At 49.3% G+C, this 22,070-nt stretch overlaps 4 protein-coding genes across 4 annotated transcripts; 2 read left to right on the top strand and 2 right to left on the bottom strand.

Annotated features, from left to right (window-relative positions):
* Positions 1 to 1,291: 1,291 nt before the first annotated feature.
* FIESC28_03851 (uncharacterized protein) lies at positions 1,292 to 6,076 on the top strand (the record flags this gene model as incomplete). The annotated part of the gene is made up of 2 exons (XM_031158000.1): positions 1,292 to 5,812; positions 5,861 to 6,076. The coding sequence occupies 2 exons, from the start codon at positions 1,292 to 1,294 to the stop codon at positions 6,074 to 6,076; spliced, it is 4,737 nt and encodes a 1,578-aa protein (XP_031017966.1).
* A 2,006-nt stretch (positions 6,077 to 8,082) lies between these two features.
* Positions 8,083 to 9,220, top strand: FIESC28_03852 (uncharacterized protein; the record flags this gene model as incomplete). The annotated part of the gene is made up of 3 exons (XM_031158001.1): positions 8,083 to 8,119; positions 8,176 to 8,428; positions 8,476 to 9,220. 3 exons carry the CDS (start codon positions 8,083 to 8,085, stop codon positions 9,218 to 9,220), a joined length of 1,035 nt encoding a protein of 344 aa, XP_031017967.1.
* Positions 9,221 to 10,074: 854 nt separating this feature from the next.
* FIESC28_03853 (uncharacterized protein) lies at positions 10,075 to 11,209 on the bottom strand (the record flags this gene model as incomplete). Its single annotated transcript, XM_031158002.1, has 2 exons — positions 10,075 to 11,012; positions 11,059 to 11,209. 2 exons carry the CDS (start codon positions 11,207 to 11,209, stop codon positions 10,075 to 10,077), a joined length of 1,089 nt encoding a protein of 362 aa, XP_031017968.1.
* Positions 11,210 to 12,760: 1,551 nt separating this feature from the next.
* On the bottom strand, positions 12,761 to 14,735 carry FIESC28_03854 (uncharacterized protein; the record flags this gene model as incomplete). The annotated part of the gene is made up of 3 exons (XM_031158003.1): positions 12,761 to 12,822; positions 12,873 to 14,328; positions 14,376 to 14,735. 3 exons carry the CDS (start codon positions 14,733 to 14,735, stop codon positions 12,761 to 12,763), a joined length of 1,878 nt encoding a protein of 625 aa, XP_031017969.1.
* Positions 14,736 to 22,070: the final 7,335 nt, after the last annotated feature.

Consider the following 22,070-nt stretch of genomic DNA (forward strand, 5'->3'; position numbering starts at 1 on the left):
CTGGAACTATTGCCTGTCCAATAGAGCTGTAAGAGGCGGTGACTTGACAGCTGGCAGTCTGGGCGCTAGGTAGGTATGCGACCAATACTGCGCATGTCTTAGCCGGAGTGGTTCATCGAGGAGTTTGAGCTTTGAGCTCTGCATCAGCCACTTTAAGTTATTTGGTGCCGTTGAAGGACAGATAACGAGTACAGTCGACGGTAAAGCTAAATATTCCTTTGACTCGAGTTAAATGCTCCTTTGTGTCAAATGCTGTAGAGGTCAAAGAAACGACATTTGAGGTACCTAGTAGCACACATACACACACACATATCACAATCAACCAGCCCGAATCAACCACGTCACTCGGCCCAGGGACCTTAGACCTTAGCTCCCTCCCTCCTGTACGGGGAATAGTGAGGTGGAAACATCCATCCATTACTTCTTCCCTCCCGTCACATCGCATCACCTCAAAGTACCTACGGATACACTGTCCCTGTTAACCTTGAGCAACGTGGGCGCATTTACTGGTAACCTACACCTTTATCAGTTGATACCCGCTTGTCCTTGAGTTGCTACAGCATCAGCCAGTGCATTGGCAGTTTTCAAAGTCAATTTCATCATTGAAATCAAAGTCACTGACTGAAGTCACTTTCTGAGGCCGCCCTAAACACTTGCAAACAGCGCACAGATAATTCCATTTGCTTTACTACCATCACCTTCTTTGCTCTCCCTCTACAAACATTCCCGCTAGCTTTACTTTGTTGGACTAGCAAAAAGGTACCACCCTACTACAGTTAGGTGCTCTATCAGTGCCGGTCAGTGCCAGTGCCACTTACCAGCCATTTTTACCTTCCTGAGAGAGGTATCAGGTACCTGACCTGACCTGGTTGGTCTTCACCGTCATCAACTCGGGTCGCGACTTTTTTGTTTTTTTCTCACCCACGTCAACCACCCACCTTCGCCTCATCATCGAAGAAGAGGATCAAAAAAATAGAATCGCATCTTTTCTCCAATTCTATCATCGCTTTCTCTTTTTCCTCTCCTTCTCTTTTCTACCCTCTACCTAATCATCATCCTATTTCATCCTTTCCCTTGGCGTTCTCTCGGAATCTGATCGGCCCGTTTGCTTTGCTTTCGTCCGCCTCCGCTTCCCTTTGCCGCTTTCCCTCCCATTCTGAATCACCTTCAGACTCAAAGCACCCAGAGCCAAGCGGTAACTCTTTTCGAGTCCGCACTCGACACCAATTCCTAGGCTGTTGCCATGGATAACCTTGACATGCCCCCGGCTCCCACGCCGCCATCCAACAACATGGGCAACAATTCTGATCGCACTGCCAATTTGCTGAACTTGCTCAAGTTCAGTGGTTCGGGTGGTTCGCAGCTGCAGAGCCAGACTGCGCAGGCACGCGCTCATGGCCACAACCAGCAGCCAGCCCAGCAGCCTCAGGAGTTGCAGCAGGAGCATCAATCTCCTCAGCAGCCCCATCAGCAGCTGTCGCCCGAGCACCAAATGCATCAGTTCAACCAGTTCCAGCAGCATGCCCAGCAGGGCCGCGGTATCCTTCAGAGTCCTTTGCCTGCCCAGATCCATCAGCCTGCGCCTTCCTCTGCTGACCCTACTGGTCTTTTGGCTGCCCTTATGCGTGGTGCCCATGAGCCTGAGGAGCCTAAGCAGCCACAGGTCCACCCGCAGCAAGCTTTTGGCAACGGTTCGCCTCCTGCTGATACCCGTTCTTACTTGCTGAACCTTCTGAACCGCCCTAAGCCTAGCCAAGGCGACCAGCAGCAGTCAGTTCTGACCGAGGCCTCCCGTTCGACGAACCTTACGCCGCAGTCACCCGAGAACACTCCCGCTGAAACCGCCCGTTACTCGGGCGCTTACCAGCAGCAGTACACTCAGCACCAGCACTCGCACGGCAACCAGTACTCGAACCACCAACACCGCCCCGAATCATATGCCGACTCTCATGCGCCTTCCAACGCTTCCGAGTCCTACTATCCCAACTCCCAGGAGAACCAGGCTGATACATCTGCTCTTTTCCAGCAGCTGCTGGGAAACCTTGCTCAGTCTTCTCCTCAGAGCCAGGGACACAGTCGCGCTCCGCAGTCGCCTAGTGCTCTGCCATTCCAGATTCTGAAGAAGGACTCACCTGCTGCGTCGCATCACTCGCATCATTCTCACCACTCTCACCGTCACGAACATTCGGTTGGTGCTGGTAGCGAGCGGGCTGCTTTCCCGACTTCTCCCCACCAGATTCGTCGCAAAGCAACTCGAACTGCGTCCATCCAGTCTCACCCTTCGGTGAAGCAGGGCACACCCCCAACCTCCGGTTTCGACAACCATAGTCCTGCGGCTAAGGCGACCGTCGCGGAGGCTGTCGAAGATATTGCTCAGCAGGCTGATCATGATGCCACTGAGGCGCTTGAGCGCGCGGAGTACGAACGGGCCCAGGCTGAAATCGCCGAGGACCTCGACGACATGCTCCACGCAGAGTCCAAGAAGGAATTCGAGGACAGCGCTCAAATCGCCGCTCAGGCCATTCAGGCTGAACTTGATCGTAGCGACAACGAGGGCGTTCTCGAGGCCGCCCTTTCAGCTGACGTTGCCGAAACTGTTCGCGAGATTGTCGACGAGGCTGCCCAAGGCGTTGCGGAGAGCTGGGAGAGTGCTGACCAGGATGAGATTGTTGTAATTGAAGAAAAGGAGACACCTCCTGTCAAGGTTTTCAACTTCCCCATGAAGCCATGGATCTCCATTACGCTTCAGGAGGAGGGAACTGAACCACGACCTCTGTTCCGCGACGAGACCATCATGGACATCGCTCGACTGAAGAAGGAATTCGACCAGATCGATCGCAACCTGTACACTGCCACTGAGAACTACATGGCCTATGGTATGTCCAAGCAGGGAGGTCTTCGTGTCATTCGCCAGGAGGATGGTAAGGATGCCAAGATCTTTACCGATACCAAGGATCGTATTTTCAACGTCGCCATGTCTGTTACGCCTACTGATCACGACGGCGCTCATCGTGAGGCCATCATCGGCACTGGCATCAGTGGCACCGTCTACTGGGTTCAGATCCGTGATGGTGACAAGGATCACATCGAGGATGCTCACATGGAGCAGTATGGCTTTGCTTTGCCTCCCATGAGCTCCCAGGAGGGCGACGCCCCAGGCGGTGTTCTCAAGACTCGCGCTCGCACCTCCACAATTCACCCTGAGTACTTTGCTGTTGGCCGCGGCAAGTCTATCAACCTCATCTGGCCTTCTTACATCTTGCAAAACAACTTGTTCAAGCCAGGCCACGATCGCGTTGTCGACACCGAAACCCTTGCTAAGCAATGCTCTCTGAAGATCAACACTGGTAAGGCCGGCAAGGACTTCACCTTCAGTCAGGACGACTCAGTCATTGTCTCTCTTGACAAGTCTGGTCGGGTCAAGTTCTGGGATGTTCGAGACCTGACTGCTGTCAAGGAGGGCTCTGACCCGCGTGCTCCTATGCCCGCGCAGACCTCCCTCGAGGTCAAGGAACCCTTGATGACTCTTGCCACCACTCCTGAGGGCGAGAAGGCTTGGCCCACCTCGGTCCTGCTTCTTGACAAGCAGCGACCTTACCAGAAGCGATGTGCTCTTCGTTACATGATTGTCGGAATGAAGCAGAACCACACTCTGCAGCTTTGGGATCTTGCTCTCGGTAAGCCGGTGCAGGAGTTCAATCTCCCCCACAGCAAGGAGTCCGACGCTGTCTGCAGTGTCATGTACCACTCCGCCACTGGCATGATTGTCATTGGCCACCCCACACGAAACTCCATATACTTTGCCCACTTGTCGGCACCCAAGTATAACCTCAAGAGTGTCTCTCAGGCCGAATATATCCAGCGACTTGTTGCTCAGGACTCCTCCATCCCTCAGCCGGATAGTACCGCTGTCATTAGTGGTGTGCGAGAGTACTCGTTCGCTAACCGGGGAATTCTGCGAAGTCTTGACATTCTTGGCACACCTGCTATGGTCCAAGACGCCGACGAACCCACCCTCTTTGAGCTGTATGCCATGCACTCCAAGGGTGTTGCTTGCCTGCTTGTCAAGCAGACCGAGCTTGGATGGTCTAAGGACAACAAGGTGCTTGACGCAGTTGACGCCGTGGCCCAAAACGTCGTCACTGTTTCCAAGCTCAAGGCGCCCCAACCTGCCGAGGCCCCGACTCCCGCCAGCAACGGGGAATCCGTTGTCCGTGTTGTTAACCGCGGCAACAAGGAGAATGTGCAGACCACCCCCGGATCTCAGGCCGAGTCTGTTCAGCGTGGATCTGAGTCTGCTGCTCCAGCTAAGGCCAAGAGCGAGCCAAAGGAGGCTGAAACGCCCGTCCAGTCTGCCAAGGAGTCTCAATCGGAGAAGCCTGAGCGAAAGTCACGAAAGAAGAAGAATGCTGCGAACGCCGCGAACCAGGGTGATGCTGCCACTAACGGGACTACGCCTCGTGCTGGCAATAAGGATGCCAAGGGCGCAAACAATGCTGTCGCACCTGCTGTCTCTTCTGAGGCATTTGATGCTGCCATCTCTGGACTCGAGGCCCGTTTGAACGTGAGCGTTGGCGATACCCTCAAGTCGTCTTTCAAGAACTTTCACGGCAAGATCGATGAGGACAATCGTGTCCGTGACGAGAATTTCAACCAGCACCAACTTAAGCTCCTTGATATGGTTTCGGAGGTGCTGAACGAAAACACTCAGAAGGTTCTTGAGGCTCTCATCCACCACCAGTTCACCGAGCTCGTCATCCCCGCCATTGGCGACAAGGCGGGTGCTGCTGTTACCGATCTTCTCGAGAACAAGCTACAGCCCCACCTTGCATCTTCTGTGCAAAAGGAGATTCAGGGCTCCCTCCCTCATGCGCTTAATAGATCTCTGCGCTCTGGCGACTTCGTGAAGGCCATCTCGGAACGGGTTGGAAACACCGTCACTACGAGTGTCCAGCAGGAAGTTGTTGCGACACTGACTCAGCGACTCACGCCTACCTTCACTAACATTGCGACTCAGGCGTCGCAGCGTGTTGCTGGTGAACTGCACCAGCAGTACCATGATCAGTTTGAGTACATGAAAGCTCAGCATGCCGCCGATAGCGCCAAGATCGACCAGCTTACATCTCACATCACCCATCTTTCTGGCATTGTCGAGACCATGGCTGCTTCTCAGGCTACTCTTCACGCAGAATTCCTCAAGTTTAAGCAGCAACCTGTTCACGAACTTTCTGGAATTCCTCAGAATGCTGGTCACGGCCAGCCCATTCCCCACCATGGTTATGCCACTTCTAATCAGCATCACGCTCAAGGAAGCCACGCTGGCAGCTACCACCCAAGCCAGGCTCCCAGCCAGGCTGTAAGCCAAGCCCAACAGTTCATCGGTAGTCCTCAGTACGCCCGCGGTTCCCAGCATGTGAACAGCCCACAGGCTTCCCAGCAGGCCTCTGACTACGTCGCCCCTACTGCGAGTGTTGGTGCCCTTGCCGGTGCCTACGCTAGTCAGCGTAACCAGACGGAGCCTGAAGCGGACCACGACTTGATGCAGCGCATCAGAATTGTTGAGCAGGCTATCCAGGAGGGTCGTTACCAGGATGCCATGATTCAGTGGATCCAGAGTGGTCGCGAGGAAGAGATCTTCCGCCGTTGCCTCAGTCGATTCCCCCCCAAGAAGTTCGAGAACTTGCCTCTCCTTATGTTGCTTGTTGTTATTGCCACAATCTCCAAGGATCTGAAACCCAACGCTCGCCTCAAGGAGGAAGTTGAATGGATCGAAATGGCTCTCAATGCCTTTGCGGAGAACCTTCCTGCCTTTGTGAGTTCACTTCTACCTACCGATACGACCAAAACTAATCTGTTACAGGAATGGGAACAATCCGGCGCTCGTGATGTGATCAAGAGTACGACTCAGACCATGCAGCTCCTCATTGGACGCATTCAGCCTCTTATTGGCGGTATCCAGGACGGTTTCCCTACGGATCCCTTCCTCGCCAACCTCGAGAGAGCCAAGCTTGACTGGGTTATTCGAACATCAGAGCATGTGCTTGATACCTTTGGCGCCCCGAGACGCTACGAGTAATCGAACGCTATGTGTATATGGCAACATAGAATCTGTTGAGGAATTCGTTCCGACGATCAATCTTTCGACATGCCTAACGAGATAGGTCATGGAAACATGACACCTTGTCGTGGACTAGAAGTTGCATTTGCAACAGTGTACATCACACTGGAGGACATCATTTCACATGGGAGCATTTCGGAGCGATTCACGATTGGTGAATAAAAAAAGACAAGCATGTTCATTATTAAGAGGTTGCTGATATTTTATGGTCTCGTCGCATGTTATTTCCCGTGGTACGATTTGGTATCATATGCACGGGGACGTACGTATTGGAGGTATCGGTTCTTGGGTGCTTTAACTCGTTTTCACATTTGGGATGCTATGATACCCCGGAGAAGGGGAGGATTGGGATGGAGTGTTTGCGGAGGATTCATGGAGGTAGAACCTTGTTGTTCTTCCTCTGATTAGTTTTGATAATTAATGTATGAGTTGCTATGATCTATGATCATGTCGACGTGTTTACTTGCATGCATGAGGTTCCACTGTTGAGCGCCAGAGCCAAACGCAGAGAACCAATGCTCGGTTGCTTCGGAAGCTGCGGATATTAATGGACCGTCTCTCGAGACATGGTCTTGGCAGACAAGTGTCAAATGTTATGTCGAACAAGCTTTGCGGCGTCGTGCCATTTCAGCCCTAAGGAAAGGGGCAGCTTGAATGAGGAAGTTTGTCAAGCTACAGATTAGGGTCTGGTTTCGTGTATAACTTGGGTGCTGTTCATACGAGTACCCGTTCTGTTGAGCATCATGCAAGTACTCATCACACTTAGGTGAGCTCATCATGACTCTAAGAACAGGCAGTGTCATCTCGGCATTTTTGAAATAACGGCGTGTTAGTCGTGTCATGATAGGCTCAGATCGAGGCTCGAGACCAAGTCTCTGGATATTTACTCCACACCGGGGTTGAATCTCTGGAGATAGATTCTCATGGCTTCCATATGATTTCACCTGATCTGGCGGGCGGGCGCTTGCATACACATACATACTGGGGACATCTCGGGCTCAAGTCAAACCCGAACCACTCACCCGTTTAGAGACAAGCATCTCACTCTGATCCAATCACTCGTTGCTTCTCATTAAGCTTTCACTATGACGGTTAGCCTCAACGCTCTTGCAGAAAACTCTATTAACTACATAGACCACAACCTGTAACCGACCACAAATGTGGCGTAATGAGAAACTGCTGTCTCCGGTGAGTTCTTGTCGGAAGTCATAAGATGATGGACAAATTCTCACATGGTTACACATTGGGTGCAATGTGCCGCTGTCTGTGACTTGGCATTGATACATATTTGACGGCAACGAGCATAAGAGTTAAGCTTATTACACTTTAATATTGGAGTTTATTGGATAGTTGGTTAGGTGCATGATATGTATGCCGAGAGCTGATGTGAGCTTACGTTGTGATAGCAGACAACAGCTGCGTTGAATACCTACTGATAGGTCATAGATAGCAAACATGCAAATATATAGTATCCTACCATAACTAATTTATGTGGTCCAATGACTTGTGAAAAAGTCCGAGTACCTATACCAAGCCTGCCAAGAGTCTTGATGCATGTCAAGTTCCTGGACACCACAACTAGAAAACACCTTCAATCGACTACAGTATCAAATATGCAGTGCAACACTAATAAGATCAAGCCAACGTCTTAAACAAGTGCCAAAGCGGGTGTGGAGTGTACATGCACTTGCTATTCTCCGTGACAAGCTATTTTCGTCATCAACCCGATGTCTCGTGCCTGGTTTCCTTGTTTCGCCTACTGTACCTGTACCTTGTCCCTACTTTTACTGCGGTTTACCCAATAAGTTGTTGGATGGTGGGTGTAACCTGAAGCTTGGCCTTTTATCTTGACACTGCCCTCCTTTTCCTTCCGGTTTAGTTTCCACATCCTCTATTCTACCTTTATATATAGTTCTATTTTCTGGCTATTGTCTTGTTCAAAAGTTTTGTATTTTCTCACGATCATGGTTGTAGCTTCAAAGAATGTGGTGGAGCCAGTGTGTAAGTTCAGATCTAGCTAACCCGTCACTCACATGATATCTAACCACGTGTTACAGTCATTGTCCTGGCTTTCACAGCAGGATGTCTCGTCAACAGAAGACGGGAAACTCAAGCTTCATACAATGAATCCTCGGAAGATATTGAGAATGGTCAGAGATACGTCGACTCGCCGCCTCTGAAGCCGGCTCTACTTCAACAAAGTGAACGACCTACGCGCAAAGCTCCAAACTTTCTCTTCGTTCTTCTATCACGCTTCTTCAACACTTTTCCATTTTTAATAGAGATTTGGTATTGGAATTTGACATACTGGTATGCAATGCCCTCTGAAAGTAACATGAAGATGCTGACCCGAGTAGGATATATCAAGGTCTCCGAGCAGTTTCAGCCAGGACAATCGCAGGCAATGAAGCTGTCTTCAACCGCGCACGAGATCACGCTCTCCAAATCCTCTATGTTGAATCAACTTTTGGTCTTGATATCGAGCAGCGTTTCCAGTCGTATATAATGCATCAACAATCATGGCTTATGCCCATCCTCGCCAAGGTCTACTACTCACATATCAGCGTTGGCATTCTCTTCCTAATCTACGTATATACTTATCTCCCGCCTTCTACATTCCAACGAATTCGTCGTACGATCGCTGCTGACAATGCAATCGCTTTTGTTATTGTTACCTTTTGGCGCTGTTCACCTCCGCGTCTACTACCTCCCGAGTATGGATTCGTCGATGTTCTTCACAGTAAAGCTGGCGGTTCTAATGTTTGGAACAACAATCGATTTCAATTGACTATCGCCGCTATGCCGAGTTTACACTTTGGGACAGCTCTCTTCTTCGCCGTCTGCATATGCAAATTCTCTCCGCATCGATTTATGCGTGTACTTGCTCCCCTGTGGCCTACTGCCATGCTCATCACAATTGTTGCGACAGCGAACCACTTTCTCATGGATGCTTTTATCGGCGCTTTAGTTCCGTTGCTTGGATGGAGGATGAATGAAATTATACTCATTCTCAAGCCTATCCAGGATTTTGTGTTTGCTCCTTTGGTTAACAGGCTGGACCTGGTGGATTCCAACATACGAGCTGTACCAAAGAGTTGCTGATACTGAGTATTGAAAGAAAAGGCTTTATATGCGACTTAATACAGCTATGAGCTCATTCAAGTTGGTCACGGTACCTTGGTCAGCGTGGCGCCACAAGAATCGGCCGCAGAGAGCGTGAGACAAAATAATTCATCTGCCTGTCATATTGTCGCTTCTACTAGTAAGGATTTCTTTTTGATAGTCTAAGCCTTCTAGAACATATTTTCTGTCATTCATGATAGTAATAGACGGATCGAACTCTTACACATCCAAGAAGAAAATCCATGCAGTGCATGTGCATCTCTAATGTATATCCTCACGTCAAAGCAATAACATGAGTTTAGATCTTGGTTGTTACCTCAAGATTCCGAGGTTTGTTCATTTTATTTACTTCTGCAACACTAACGGATGCCAATTCCAACGATTCCCCGTTGGGACAGTTGGTCTCACTTTTAACCATTACTGTAAATGCCAAAGTAAAAACTGGTAATCTATCGCTGTCACAAGCCGCTAGTGTAGCGAACATAATTAGCTGTAACAGATTTGATCGTCAAGTTAAAAGCCTTGGTTTCGTGGTCTAACGGTTATGACTGCGGATTCTGATTCCGCCAGCGAGGGTTCGACTCCCTCCGAGACCTACTTTTTGGAGTTGTAGAAGCATTCTTTCTTAAAGCAAGTCATGGTCGTCGAGGCTTTTTGTGTAGTGTTGTTGAGTACTTGAAAAGGTTGTGTTATTTGAGATCAGTACTGGTATCAATGGCTGTGCTTTACATCAACCTGCTGTGTTATCTACAGGCAGTTATACCGTTCAGGGATGTCAGATAATAGTAATCTGGATAGTCTGTCTAAGATTTTTATTATTCTTTCTATTATATCTAACCACTCTTGGAAACCTTGACAACAACCTTTCCGAAATGCTGTCCGCTGCTCAAGTACTCAAGCGCCTTATTCGCCTCCTCAAACCCAAAGGTTTTGCAAATAACAGGGTGAATACCATGCTTCTCGTAAAAAGTAACCATCTCCTCAAACCGATCCTTAGGTCCGTTGAGAATACCCTTCAGCGTCACGTTTCGTCGTAGAGCGAGGACGTTGACGCCAACCTTGCCGCCGATATCCTCCTCTTCCTCCTTGCCAGAGAGGTAGCCGACGCAGTTGATCAGACCGCCGAAAGCGACTGAATCGAATGACTTGCGCAGTGTGCGTGCGCCGCCTGTCTCGAAGATGATGTCGGCGCCCTGGTTGTTGGTGGCTTTCATGACGGGGTCTTGCCACTCCCAATGTGTACGGTAGTTAATGCCTGTGTCGGCACCGAGATCCTTCTTTGCGCGCTCGAGCTTATCGTCGGACGAAGAAGTGATGATGACGTTGAGGCCAGCTGCCTTTGCGATTTGGAGACCCGCAATAGCGACACCGCCTGTACCTTGTAGGAGAACACTCTCCTTCTTCTTGTTGCCATCAGCTGGTTGACCTAGAGGTCGCATGCCGTTGATACACATCCAGGCTGTGACGGCAGCGATGGGTAGACAGGCAGCCTCCTCATCGGAGAGGTAGTCCGGGACGAGGACGAGGCTGTCGGCGGAAAAGCAGCGGTACTCTGTTAGAACACCGGAGAGAGGAAGGCCGAGACCAGAGGCCATATCAGCTTCCTTGACTTGACCGGTGAGATGAGTCTGGTTGAAGATGGACATGACGCGAGTTCCAGCCTTGAGCTTGGATGAAGAGCTCTGGATGACGGTACCGCACATGTCGGAGCAGGGCACCAAAGCGGTAGTGTCTTGAACTGAGGCGTGATGGTTATAATCGCCATTGATGACTTACACAGTTAGCCCAACTCGTTTTTGCAACAAAGGATAACCCACCTTCAGTGTCACGGTAATTCAAGCCAACGGCATGGATCTTGACCAGAACCTCACCATCCTTAGGCTTCGGAACCTCTCCGTCGCCAAACTTCAAGTTCTCGAGGCCATCCTGACCAGTAGTCCACTGCTTGTTCGTCTCAGGAGTCGCCATATTGTTTGATTCAGATTTTCCGAATGGTAGGTAAGAAGAGATAAAACTAGCCATGACGAAGAAAGAGAGAAAGAAGTTAAATATCCGCAGTTCCGACGTCAACGTTAACGTCAACTCTCAGTCAATGCTTCTCTTACAAGTGGAGATGACGTCGCCTGTTGGTGGATAGAGGCGATGGGGCAACTTGTCCTATCAGAGTAGGGGACTAGATCGTTTCAGGTATTAATGCCGGTTGTTGTCGAAAATGTCTTAATAATCAAGACTTTAAAGGTAAGAGAGTCAGATCTTGGCGATTCAAGTTGATGTTTGGGTCATGCAGACTGAGTTTTCTCGTCGAGTTTGTTGCCAACTGAGCTTAGGACATGTAGCCTGCAGTTGGATATAGAAAGAAACACGTAGGTCCTGTCATTGCCAACAAGTGGACAATAGGTACGTAGGTAGGCAAACAACCTCAGGCACGAATATCAGTCATTCACTCGATCCATGCATGGACAGTACAATAGTAACAAATTTACGTATATTGAATAAACACACAAACACGCAGTTACTTTGCAGCTTGAAAATAGAATAGGCACAAGCCACTCAACTCTTCTCTGGTCTTCGCTGATCATCCTCTTATTCGTTTACAACTCCTACTATACTCCCTATGCCATACACGCGCTACCTTTCCCCCAAGGCCTTCCAATCCTCGCTACCAAGCAAATTCAGAATTAAATCGAGCGGCACCAAAGACCCTTCACCATGGCCATCTGGGCACAAAATCAGAAACGATAACAGAACCATAAACTGAAACAATAAGCAACTAATGCAAAACCAGGTAATTGTAACTTTTTTCTTTTCCATTCCAACGCGGCCCTCACTCCTCCATCAGCCGCCTCTTGCATGCCCTGGAGTCCAATAGCCGGACTCGGGCGTCTCCATATCGTCTTCATCGTCGCGGTCATGCCAGGAGCAGCGCCTAGACAGAAATTATTTGGTGGGTATAGTAGTAGATTGTAGTCGCCGAGGCAACTCCTCCCATTGCTGGCGATGTACACAGCCTGATGAGGAGAAGCCGGTATAGCTGTCTAGACGTAACGTCGTAAAAGCGTCATAATCGTCAGGTAGTGGTCGTAGGTCTTGTCGGGGTACAGGCGAGGGTATTCCAGGTTATGCGTCTTGCCAATTGGTTCGTGACCTTCCATGTTTGGTTGCCCAGGTGTGTTGAAAACATTGTGTATCCAGATATCCTATCCCATACTCTCTCATCGGTAGCTGTCATCAAGTCGGCCACTTAGAGGCCACTCGTCCCCAACAATCTTCAAAAAAGTCATAAAACCATTCCCACGTAAACTATATGCAATGGGGTTTAACAAGACAGGACAAGGCGAAAGCTTGTCGACACTTCCCCAGGTATGTAAATATTACAAGTCGTAATAGCAAATGCGATGTAAAATATCGATGCGTCGTTTTCGTTGTCGTTAATCCATGAGGACACGCGCAAATACAGCCGGGGACGGGTTTCCAGGTCGCTCAGGCCTTGGCCCACCAGGGGTAAGCGAACGATCACACTCAGTGGTATCGCGAGGCGTTAGTGGAGCTAGAGCCGACACGAGCTCCGTTATCCGACGAGTCTAGATCAAAGTTAGCCCATACTCATATTATCATGTTTCGTTCAACATACCGCTACCTCGTGTGGCGTGGCCGTTGGCACGACGTCCAGAAAATCCAGCGTTGGACTCCCACTCGGGTCCGCGGGGCTGGCGCTCGGGAGCTCCCTTAGAGCTGTTACCAGGGCGCTGGCTGCCAATGGCGCCGGGAGTGCTTCGCGCCTGGCTCTGCATAGAGGCGGGGTCGTAACCCAAGTTCAGGTTGTTGAGGCTGTTGAGGAGAGCCTGTTCATTCTTGGGACCGGGAGTACCGGCGCTGCCAGGGTGGCCCGAAGGGGACATGGCACCACCACTACCCATGTAGTCACCGAAACGCGCAGTGGAGTTACCACCCATGTTGTTCATACCAGAGGGCCCGAGGTAGCTGGAAGATGTCTGCGAAGGGCTAGGGGTGAAAGATCGGAGATCGGCAAAGCTCTTGGCAGCTCGGAGGTTGTTGGGAATGCTGTTTCCATCAGGGCTTCCAGGCAGCTCAAGAGTGGGGCCTTGGCGACCGATGACATGGGCATAGTTGCTGCTGGCAGCCCTCGTCTCGCGATCTGCAGCAAAGTCGAAGGTGGCGGCACGGCTGAGGCCACGCTTGTGCATGTCGAGGCTGGTAGCCGGTTGAGTGTGAATGTTGGCAGTGGGGGAAGGCTGCTGTCGCTTGAGCACAGTAAGCTGTCGGGACTCGGCTTCTCCCATAGATTGATGCTCAAGACCCATGTTATGGGCAAGGATGTGAATAGATCGGCGGTGCTCAGGGGCGATGCCGGGAGGGAAGACCAGAATTTCACGCGAGTCATCACGGCGGAACATAACCAGCTCAGTGTAGAACTCGAGGGTTTGGGGATCATTCAGATCGACATCTCCAGGCATGGTAATTGAGGGGGACTGAACCCTGGACGCGTCGAGCATGCCGAGGTGCGAAGGTCCGCGGGCCTGAGACTGCGAAAGGCTACCGAGCGACTGGATAGAGCTCTGCTGGTGCAGCATCGGTGCTCTGTGCTGCTCCTCAAGCTGTCCACGGCGCTCACGCTTCTCCCGTTCAATCCTCTCCCGCTCAGCCTCAGGGAGCATCTTCTTGTATTCAACACGCAACTTGCGGCCGTGAACATCCATACCGTTCATAGCTTCAATGACCATGCGTGTGTCCTCTGCGGACTGGAAGTTGGCGAAAGCCAAGCCACGGAAAACACCATTGTCAAAGTGGTAGTTGAAGGCATATGGCTGAGGAAGGTGCATTTCGAGCATAATCGAAGCAAGGGTCTCCTTTCGTACGGCAAAGGGGATGTTCTTGATAACGATGGCAGTGGGGATAAGCTGGTCGGCATCGGAGGTGTTTGATCGAAGATCTGTGGGAGAACCGTGAGATCCAGGGTGATCAACGCGGAGATTGCCATTTGACATGTTGTTGTTCATACCGCCTTGGTAGGGCTGAAGACCCCCGTGGCTACCATGAATGCCAAGACCGCTGTGGTCTGTCCAAGTCTGTGTTTGTGTTAGTTTCGTTTTGTGATTCCGCCATATTCACATACCTGAGGAAGAGCGGCTCGGCGGTTGACGTTTCGCTGTCGGCCAGGGCCGTTCACAGCTCCGTTGACAGTGGCCACACCACTCGTGTTGTAGTTCCAAGCCTGGCCGTTGTCCAACATATAACCTTGCATACCGCCAGCCATGTTATCCATACCGCGATGGCTGTAACCACTTGCAATTCTGTCGGCAGGGTAAAGCGCAGATGAGCCTAGGGGAGCGTCAAAGGGGCGTTGAGCCTGGCGAGGTAGCGATAGTCCGGCAGCGAAGCCACCAGCTGTGGCATAGTTCTGTCTCGAGTTCGGGGAACGATTGGTCGAGGTACCATAGTCCAGGTAACCCATATCGTGCGGTTGTTGCGACATTGTGATGACTGGATCCAGTTTGACAAGGAGCTGCTGATTCTACCCAGCAGTCGTTTATATCTTAAGTTTGATGATTTTCAAATAGCCACGTATGAGATACGTCGGCCTAGATATGCGCGTCGCGAAAGATACAGTATGCGTAATATAGCGCTAATGATGCGGCATCAAAATCGTCGATCGGGGTCCGATAGTCGTTTCGGTCGTAAGCGGTGAAGCTATGAGAAGAAGCACAGAACGCAGCAACGGACTTGAACTGTCGGGTGTCTCAACAGTTGAGGTAGGTCAGAGGCAAAAATTGTCGTCTGGATGAAAGCTTGTTCAAGTTTGCTATGTCTGCTGCCAATTTGTCGCTGGGCAACCAAAGCGGGCACTAATAGCAACTGAAGTATCGCAAATAGTGGTGGCAACGGGGCGGGAAAGTAGCCAGCACAGCGAAGGAGGTCGTTGAAGTCAGTCCTGCTAGGTTCAAGATTTCGGCGAAGTGGCGGAGTAACGTCAGAGGCTACTTTTTGCTCGTCGTTCTGCACACAACGCAGCCAAGACAACCACGAATACTAGACGTCTCAAATATAAAATATTCCAGACTGCTATTGTATAAAATAGTGTTGCGAAAAAGGGGGGATTGGATTCGCGCGGCAAACTCGTCTCTCGTTGGTGCAAAAGTCGTGGATTTTCGTCGACGTAAGGGCTGAAGCTTTGGACGAACCAGATGCGTACTACGGAGGAGTATGTAATCAAAGGGAGAGAGAAGAGGAGTAGAGTAGACGACTGGAGATGTCGACAAAAAATCGGGGGAGGAGAGGGGAAGAAGAAGGATTGAGGAAAGGGGTAGAGGTAGAGAGGGAAGGAGGAGAGAAGAAGAAAAAGAAGATGGAACAAGTCCCAGTAAATGTCCGTGATGATCTGGAACGGGAAAACGGCGGACGGGAGACGGGAGACGGGGGTTTGAAGAAGGTGGATGGGTTGTGGTTGGGGAGGTGACAGCGGTTTCCCTCTGCGTTGTGCCCTTTTTTTTTCTTCTCTTCTCTCTCTAGCACTTTGCCTGCCTTGCCTTTTGACTTGACTTGGACAATCCAGAGTGGAGGCCCTTATTTTTTCCCTCCTGTCTTGTCTTCCATGTCCTGACCTTGCCTGGCCTGGCCTGGTAAGCCTGGGATCCATGAGAGAGATGATGAGATGGGGGGTCTCGACAGTACGCGCACTGTGATGAGCCACTCGCCAGATGTACCCATGGAAGGCGCAAATTGGTGGGGTCTTCAGCGCTGTTCACTTACTGCCCGCCTGGACAGAAGCCCACAGTGGATCGTCATCCCCTGAGATGCCCTTGAAGCGTGAGATTGAATGCATATCAAGATATACAACATCATCATAAGTATATAATGCTATGATACCTCTTTCATCCAACAATGAAGCATCAGATGCTTTAATCACTATCTATGCAGTACAGTACTGTGCTTAACATTAGGTTCTGTGCTAGTTAAATGCACTTCTAAATTCTTTAGCTCAATGTGGGGGCCTGTGAAAAAAAAATAACAGTGACGATGAAGGAGGCTGGCCTACTGCGTCTTGATTCCTCTCTACCGCAACTTCACAAGCCACCTCTTTACTTGGCATTGTCAGCCTCTTTGAAGAGGCTGTCTGGATTGGATGTCGATACCGGTGTCTTTCTAGAAGGGTTGTCGAATCGAAACTTAGAAATGTCTGTCGACAGATACTCTTTGGACAAATCAAGTGCTTATCCAGAAAGATCAACGACTGTGGCAGAGACAGCGACAGTGCGAGCAGCAACGTCATCCTTGGGTCCAACGCCTTTTAGCTGAGTGGACCGCATGCCATTGCGCACACCAATTGTGGGAGTTTCCGTATGTTTGTTGTCGTTACCATCCATAGGTAGTCTACTTATGTCTCTAGCTTAGTTCCATGTCAACTCATCAGGAACGTTGTTATCTAGCGAATTTATGTTGTGCATATTACTCTGCATTGAGATCTGGTATTACATGCATTCGAATCAAGTTTTGGTGGACTTTCTATGCAGTGGATGTTACAACTTCAAAGGTTGGGCTGGGCTGCAAATGACTCTCAGTCAGAACCTGACTCGATGGGATGCATGAAACCTACAGTTGACTCAGTGAATCACACACTTGCATTGTTTTGCATTGTAGTAGTAGGTATCCATATTGTATTGTGCATTCTTAGTTGGAGTTGTTATGTATGAACAAGGTAGCTTTGGAGCACAACCTCAAACCCTCTCAGTTTACCTGCACTATTGGGTAGCACTGTTCCAATACTTTTCATTACCCCATCTTGTCTCGATTCATTTTAACAATGCCCAAGGAGTAGGTAGTCTGTAGTCTTGATGCCAATAATAGGAGAGGAATGGTGTCAGAAGAGTCAAGAGAGTCGAGCGAGATTGTTCTTCAGTGAGGCATCCGACAGTCCCGCAAGTTGATTGTCATTACCACCGGAAAATCTTGGCCGTATCGTTTCCAACCTCCGTCTCATCTTGGAGTTTGTCGACTCCATCCATTCTATACTGTACTGTACTGGAGTGAAGGTAATTAATTACTGCATTCTCTTAGCTCTGGCACCCCTTTTTATGACATGTCCGGCTTCAGCTCCCCGGACGATGCTAGTAAAGATACAGTAGAGACTGACGGCGACTGTACGGTCCCGAAGCCATAGCGTTTGTCGTATCGTACTGTGATCACCTAGCACAAAGACTAATCTCATGAACCTATTCCCACTGCTGTGTTCGCGCTCGGACTGCCAATGGATGTCTTTGATTGCTTTTGTCTCGCATCCAACCTGCGTACCGTATAAGTTATCGAATGGGTAGCACTGAGTTCTTTCTACCAGAAGTCGGTGTCGTATCGCTTCCAGGGGTTTGCCAAGGAGATTTACAATGCTTCATTTAGACAGAACATTCATGCGAGATTTGACAGCCAGGAAGCTGGGCAGATTTACATGTAATTCACCATCGTCAAAGCCACGTGCATAGATCCAGCTGCGGCTCTTTTGTTTTTAGACCATGACAAGCCTTTCTGGGGCTTTTCTTTTTGGCACCGACTTTTATAATTAGCATCCATGATATTGCATTGCACTGACACTTTGACCATCTCAACGTCTTCAACGCTGACGTGGTATCCAAGCCACCTGACCTATCTTTACTGCAGACCAGATAAAGCCAAGAGAGAGAGAGCAATTTTGGCTTTCTTGTTTTAATTGTAATGATCAAAGAAGATTTCGTACACCGCGGTACATGTCAGCGGCCCGTCGGACGGGAAGCCAATCAATGGATGTAGTGGAGTACAAAGAGTACAGTGTGAGATTCAGTCGCTCGACTAGCAATAAACTTTGGTAGAAGAACATAAGAAAAAGGAAATATGAAATGCCGTGTCCAAGTTTATCAACAAACATTGCCTAGGAGACGCCATTTCTCTCAGCTATCTCACCCATCCACCACGTCACTGCATGCATTGTCGCAAGACATACATACATACATACATAATGACTGCAAAGCAACTTCAACTTTATTGCGGCAATGCTGTGTTCGTAATTGAGAAGCCCCTTTTGCTTTTCCAGAACCACTGCCCCTCCTGGTTCGCCGCCTCTTCATGGCCATGACGAAGCCAGGGTCATCCTAACCCGCCCACCTGGGCCGGATATCAGGGGGCCTGCTTGATCTCAGGGGACTCCCCAGTCTTTGGGTCGCCGTTCGTTGACCGTACTGTAAGCCCCGGGATGGGAGACGAGGGTCCCGGGTCCCTGGAAATTGACCACTAATTAGGTAGCTGGAGGGGCTGAGGGGTCAGTCTAGGTACTATGGACGGATACAGTACCTATTGTTATTGTTGTTCTCTCAAACTACAACAACGTACAGTACCTACAGTATTGAGTATCAATCCATGGTGGATCTCTTTCTAATGAGGCTCATGTCCTATGTCGCAGATTTGCCTGGTCCAACAGTTTTGACTGGCAGGTGAAGCATGTCACTTTCATCTTCTCATCTTCTGGACCCTCAATCTCCTTTTCTCTCACTAAATTATCTATACTCGGTTCGTCTTGCCTCGCCTCGCCTCGCTGTTCTTATTTTCATCTGTCAAGCCAAGTTCCAGAAGGCCGACTAGCGCATTCTTTTTCCCAATCCACCTCGCTGGCCGGTGGCCGCTGGCCGGTCCCCTAGAAATAGCATCCATATCAGAAGGGGTCCAGTCGGGTCTTGTTGGATAGTCTATTGAATCCCTGAGAAGCCGAAGAACGCCTAAGCCAAGCGAACATCCCAGCTTAGCCTCATCTCGCCGTCGCTCGCTTGTCAACTCCCAGTCTCCCCCCGGAGATGGCGGCTCATAGATCACGCGGCCTTGCTCTCCACCCCTGGTGAAATAAGATGAAAGAAACTCGTCAAATGCTCTAGAAGCTCCGGCAGACGGATCTGCTCCCCCGGCTCCTGTTGACATGACATGTATTTGCTCACCGATCTACGAACATGCATAGGGATGCTCACGAATCCTTGTGGGCATTACATTATGGATGGATGCACAATCGCTTGAAAGAATAATATTCCCATGGATATTCAGGTCGACACTGGGATGTCCAACCTTTTTGGTTGCCCACCACCCATTTACAAGAGCACGTGTCTCATTAAAGCCTGACTCACAAGAGTAAACACAGTCATGAGACGTCTTTTTGCTACACCCATAGGTTGCAAGTTGGCCCAGCTACGATGTTTTCATGTCTCAAATATCAGAAACCTACAGCAAGAACCGTAAATTGATGTCTTGTTCGCAACCCAACCGACTTGTAAGCTAGACTAGCGGGGGATCGCCATCAGCCGCAGTGACGCCCCATTTCCACTCTTGAGAGCCTTACGGCTCTCTTCCATGATATCGCCACCAAGAACGCTACGTCGGGACAGAACATAACTCGACCATGATTTGATAAAGTGTATGGAGATCAGGCACCAAACACGAGGTCGGATCTCATAGCGCTCGACCTGTCATGAGAATTACCAGTCCATCGGCATCCAACATGCAGGCCTCCGCCCTCGCCTCATGCCCGCAGGGACAGGTACAGCTGTAGCTGCAGCTAGAGCTACAGTAGAGTAGCAGCACGTCTCGGCTGTCTGCAAAGACCTCTCGCCTCTTCTGGGAGACACTGCGGAGCTATTCCCGAGCCTCGCAATGTTGCCCATCCGCTCGGATCCAGCTGACACCGATCCAACCACGAGGGCCACAAGCCACATCCTCAGAATGGGAGCCTCGTAAGTTGCGAGACAAGACAAAACAGTTGTCACCGGTTCACTTAAAACCAGGGGTGAGAACACCCAAATGACGTCTACGAGGTCTTTGCGACAAACACTGTGCAGTGTACTCATTCCTAATGGCTTCTTTGATGTCGCTGGTTTACGGGAAGGACATTTCAGCTGCAGTTGATTGACCAACCAAGACAAAGGGATGATAGCCTTGCTCCGACATCACTTCTTGAATCCCGTGTTAAGAATGCTTTGACACCACCAGAAATCGCTTTCGTAATATGGTTGTCAGCTGCTGAACTTTCAGGCCATGAAGAATGGTTCAACTCGTGCTCTTGTAGATACCTACCAAAGTTTTACGACAAGAGAGGGACACTCAACTCAATTGACGGAGATTTTCCAATCGAATATACATTTAATACAGTCATTTCCTATCTGCAGATTCAGTTTCTCAGTAACACAATGTCAAGTCGGGACCAGCTTCGTCTCTGAAGCAACTTGCGGATCATCTTTACGAGATGCATCCAAGTTAGCTACCCTTGAGTGTGACATTTCATCATCGACATCAGCTTCAACATTATTAATTGAAGAGATGCAGCGGCTCTAAGAATCTTAAAATCGTCTCCGCTATAATTATCAGCATGCGTGATTCTAGTCAGTTCACAACGTGATATTCTTTGTGAGCGCGTCTGGCTGGGAGACTTGTTTCATCAGGACGGGACATTAAAATTTTCCTCTGCCATTAAAATTTCTGCGACTTCATCATTGAAGGAATGGACAATCTGAGACCCTTAGAGTATAAGTATAGTAGGATCGCTGTCACCACTCTCACGACCATCATCATCGCACCTTCAAAGTTGGCATGCAATGATCATAAATCTTGAAAGATATGTATGTATAGTATGCGAAATCACAATAGGATCTAAGTGAAACAACAGCTTCGTAGAAAGGAGTTGATTATCTTTCTGGATGTCCCTCTCCCAGATATCTATTGCATGTACGGATATCAACAGCCTCGTACTACAAATGCTCCAAAGTTAGAGTTGTTAGGTCTGAACAGGCGAGGTATAAGGACTGACGCCAAAATAAAGTAGCCTAAGTACTGCCTAAGCTGTCATAATGTGGCTAAACTATTTCGTCTTGTATGCTCTTTTGGCAGGTAATCCCTCTGATACACTAGCATTACACAATTACTAGACACTGACGCAACTTCATAAACATAGACAACATGGATCTCATCTAAAAAGAAGTTAAGTTTTATCGGAAAGAGCGTGTATTGAATCATGCGAATAAGTTAACTACCTAGGAACACTGTTTTATAAACGATTCGTGCAAGGAACAACACCTGGGAGCTGCACAGGTCAGGGTATCATCCCTGTACCAACATCAAGGATCTTTAAATCTTATCCGGTTGGACATGAAATCCTAATTCATCCTTGAACAAACCGAAAGAAAAAGCAACGAACATTGACAGCCCATCAGCCGAACTCATCCCATGTTGAGACATGTGACAGGTCAATATGTATCACTGTGTATTCACCACAACTAGAAGTCAACGATCCGTTTCTAGAGAAATTCTGTCTGCATGTCTTTTTACAAAGGAATTGGACAATCCAAGCTTCTGTCTCAATATTTCACGTCTTGAAGATAGATGTAGTTGAGTAATGGTTGCATGCAATATGATTGGCCGAAGCGAAGCAGGCAAATACTCGGCTAACAACAGCCATTGCCGCCACAGTTTAGCCACAGCGGGACATGATCATCTCCAGGACGAGCCTTGGTTTCAACTGTTCAATGCCAACAACGATATCCTCGAGCACTTATGATGATGCTCAAGCTTGCTACAAACCGCACAGTTGACGCCTCTGTACCTGGAATGACATCGGTACATGCTATATGATCAACTTGACAATCAACAACTGTTAGGTAAGACAGAGCCAGTGATATGCGGCAAGCCGTTGCTGGCATAACATGAGATGAGCTCGAGTAAGTATCAACACAGCTCCTCAACCACCACCTCTGGAAACTTGGAAGAGGTCTTCCTCGAATGCCCATCTTCATTTCTATCTCTTTTGTTCTTTTCG

This window comes from Fusarium coffeatum (genome assembly GCF_003316985.1).
Source record: "Fusarium coffeatum strain FIESC_28 chromosome Unknown BRIP53273_contig_80, whole genome shotgun sequence".
Classification (NCBI taxonomy): Eukaryota; Fungi; Ascomycota; class Sordariomycetes; order Hypocreales; family Nectriaceae; genus Fusarium; species Fusarium coffeatum.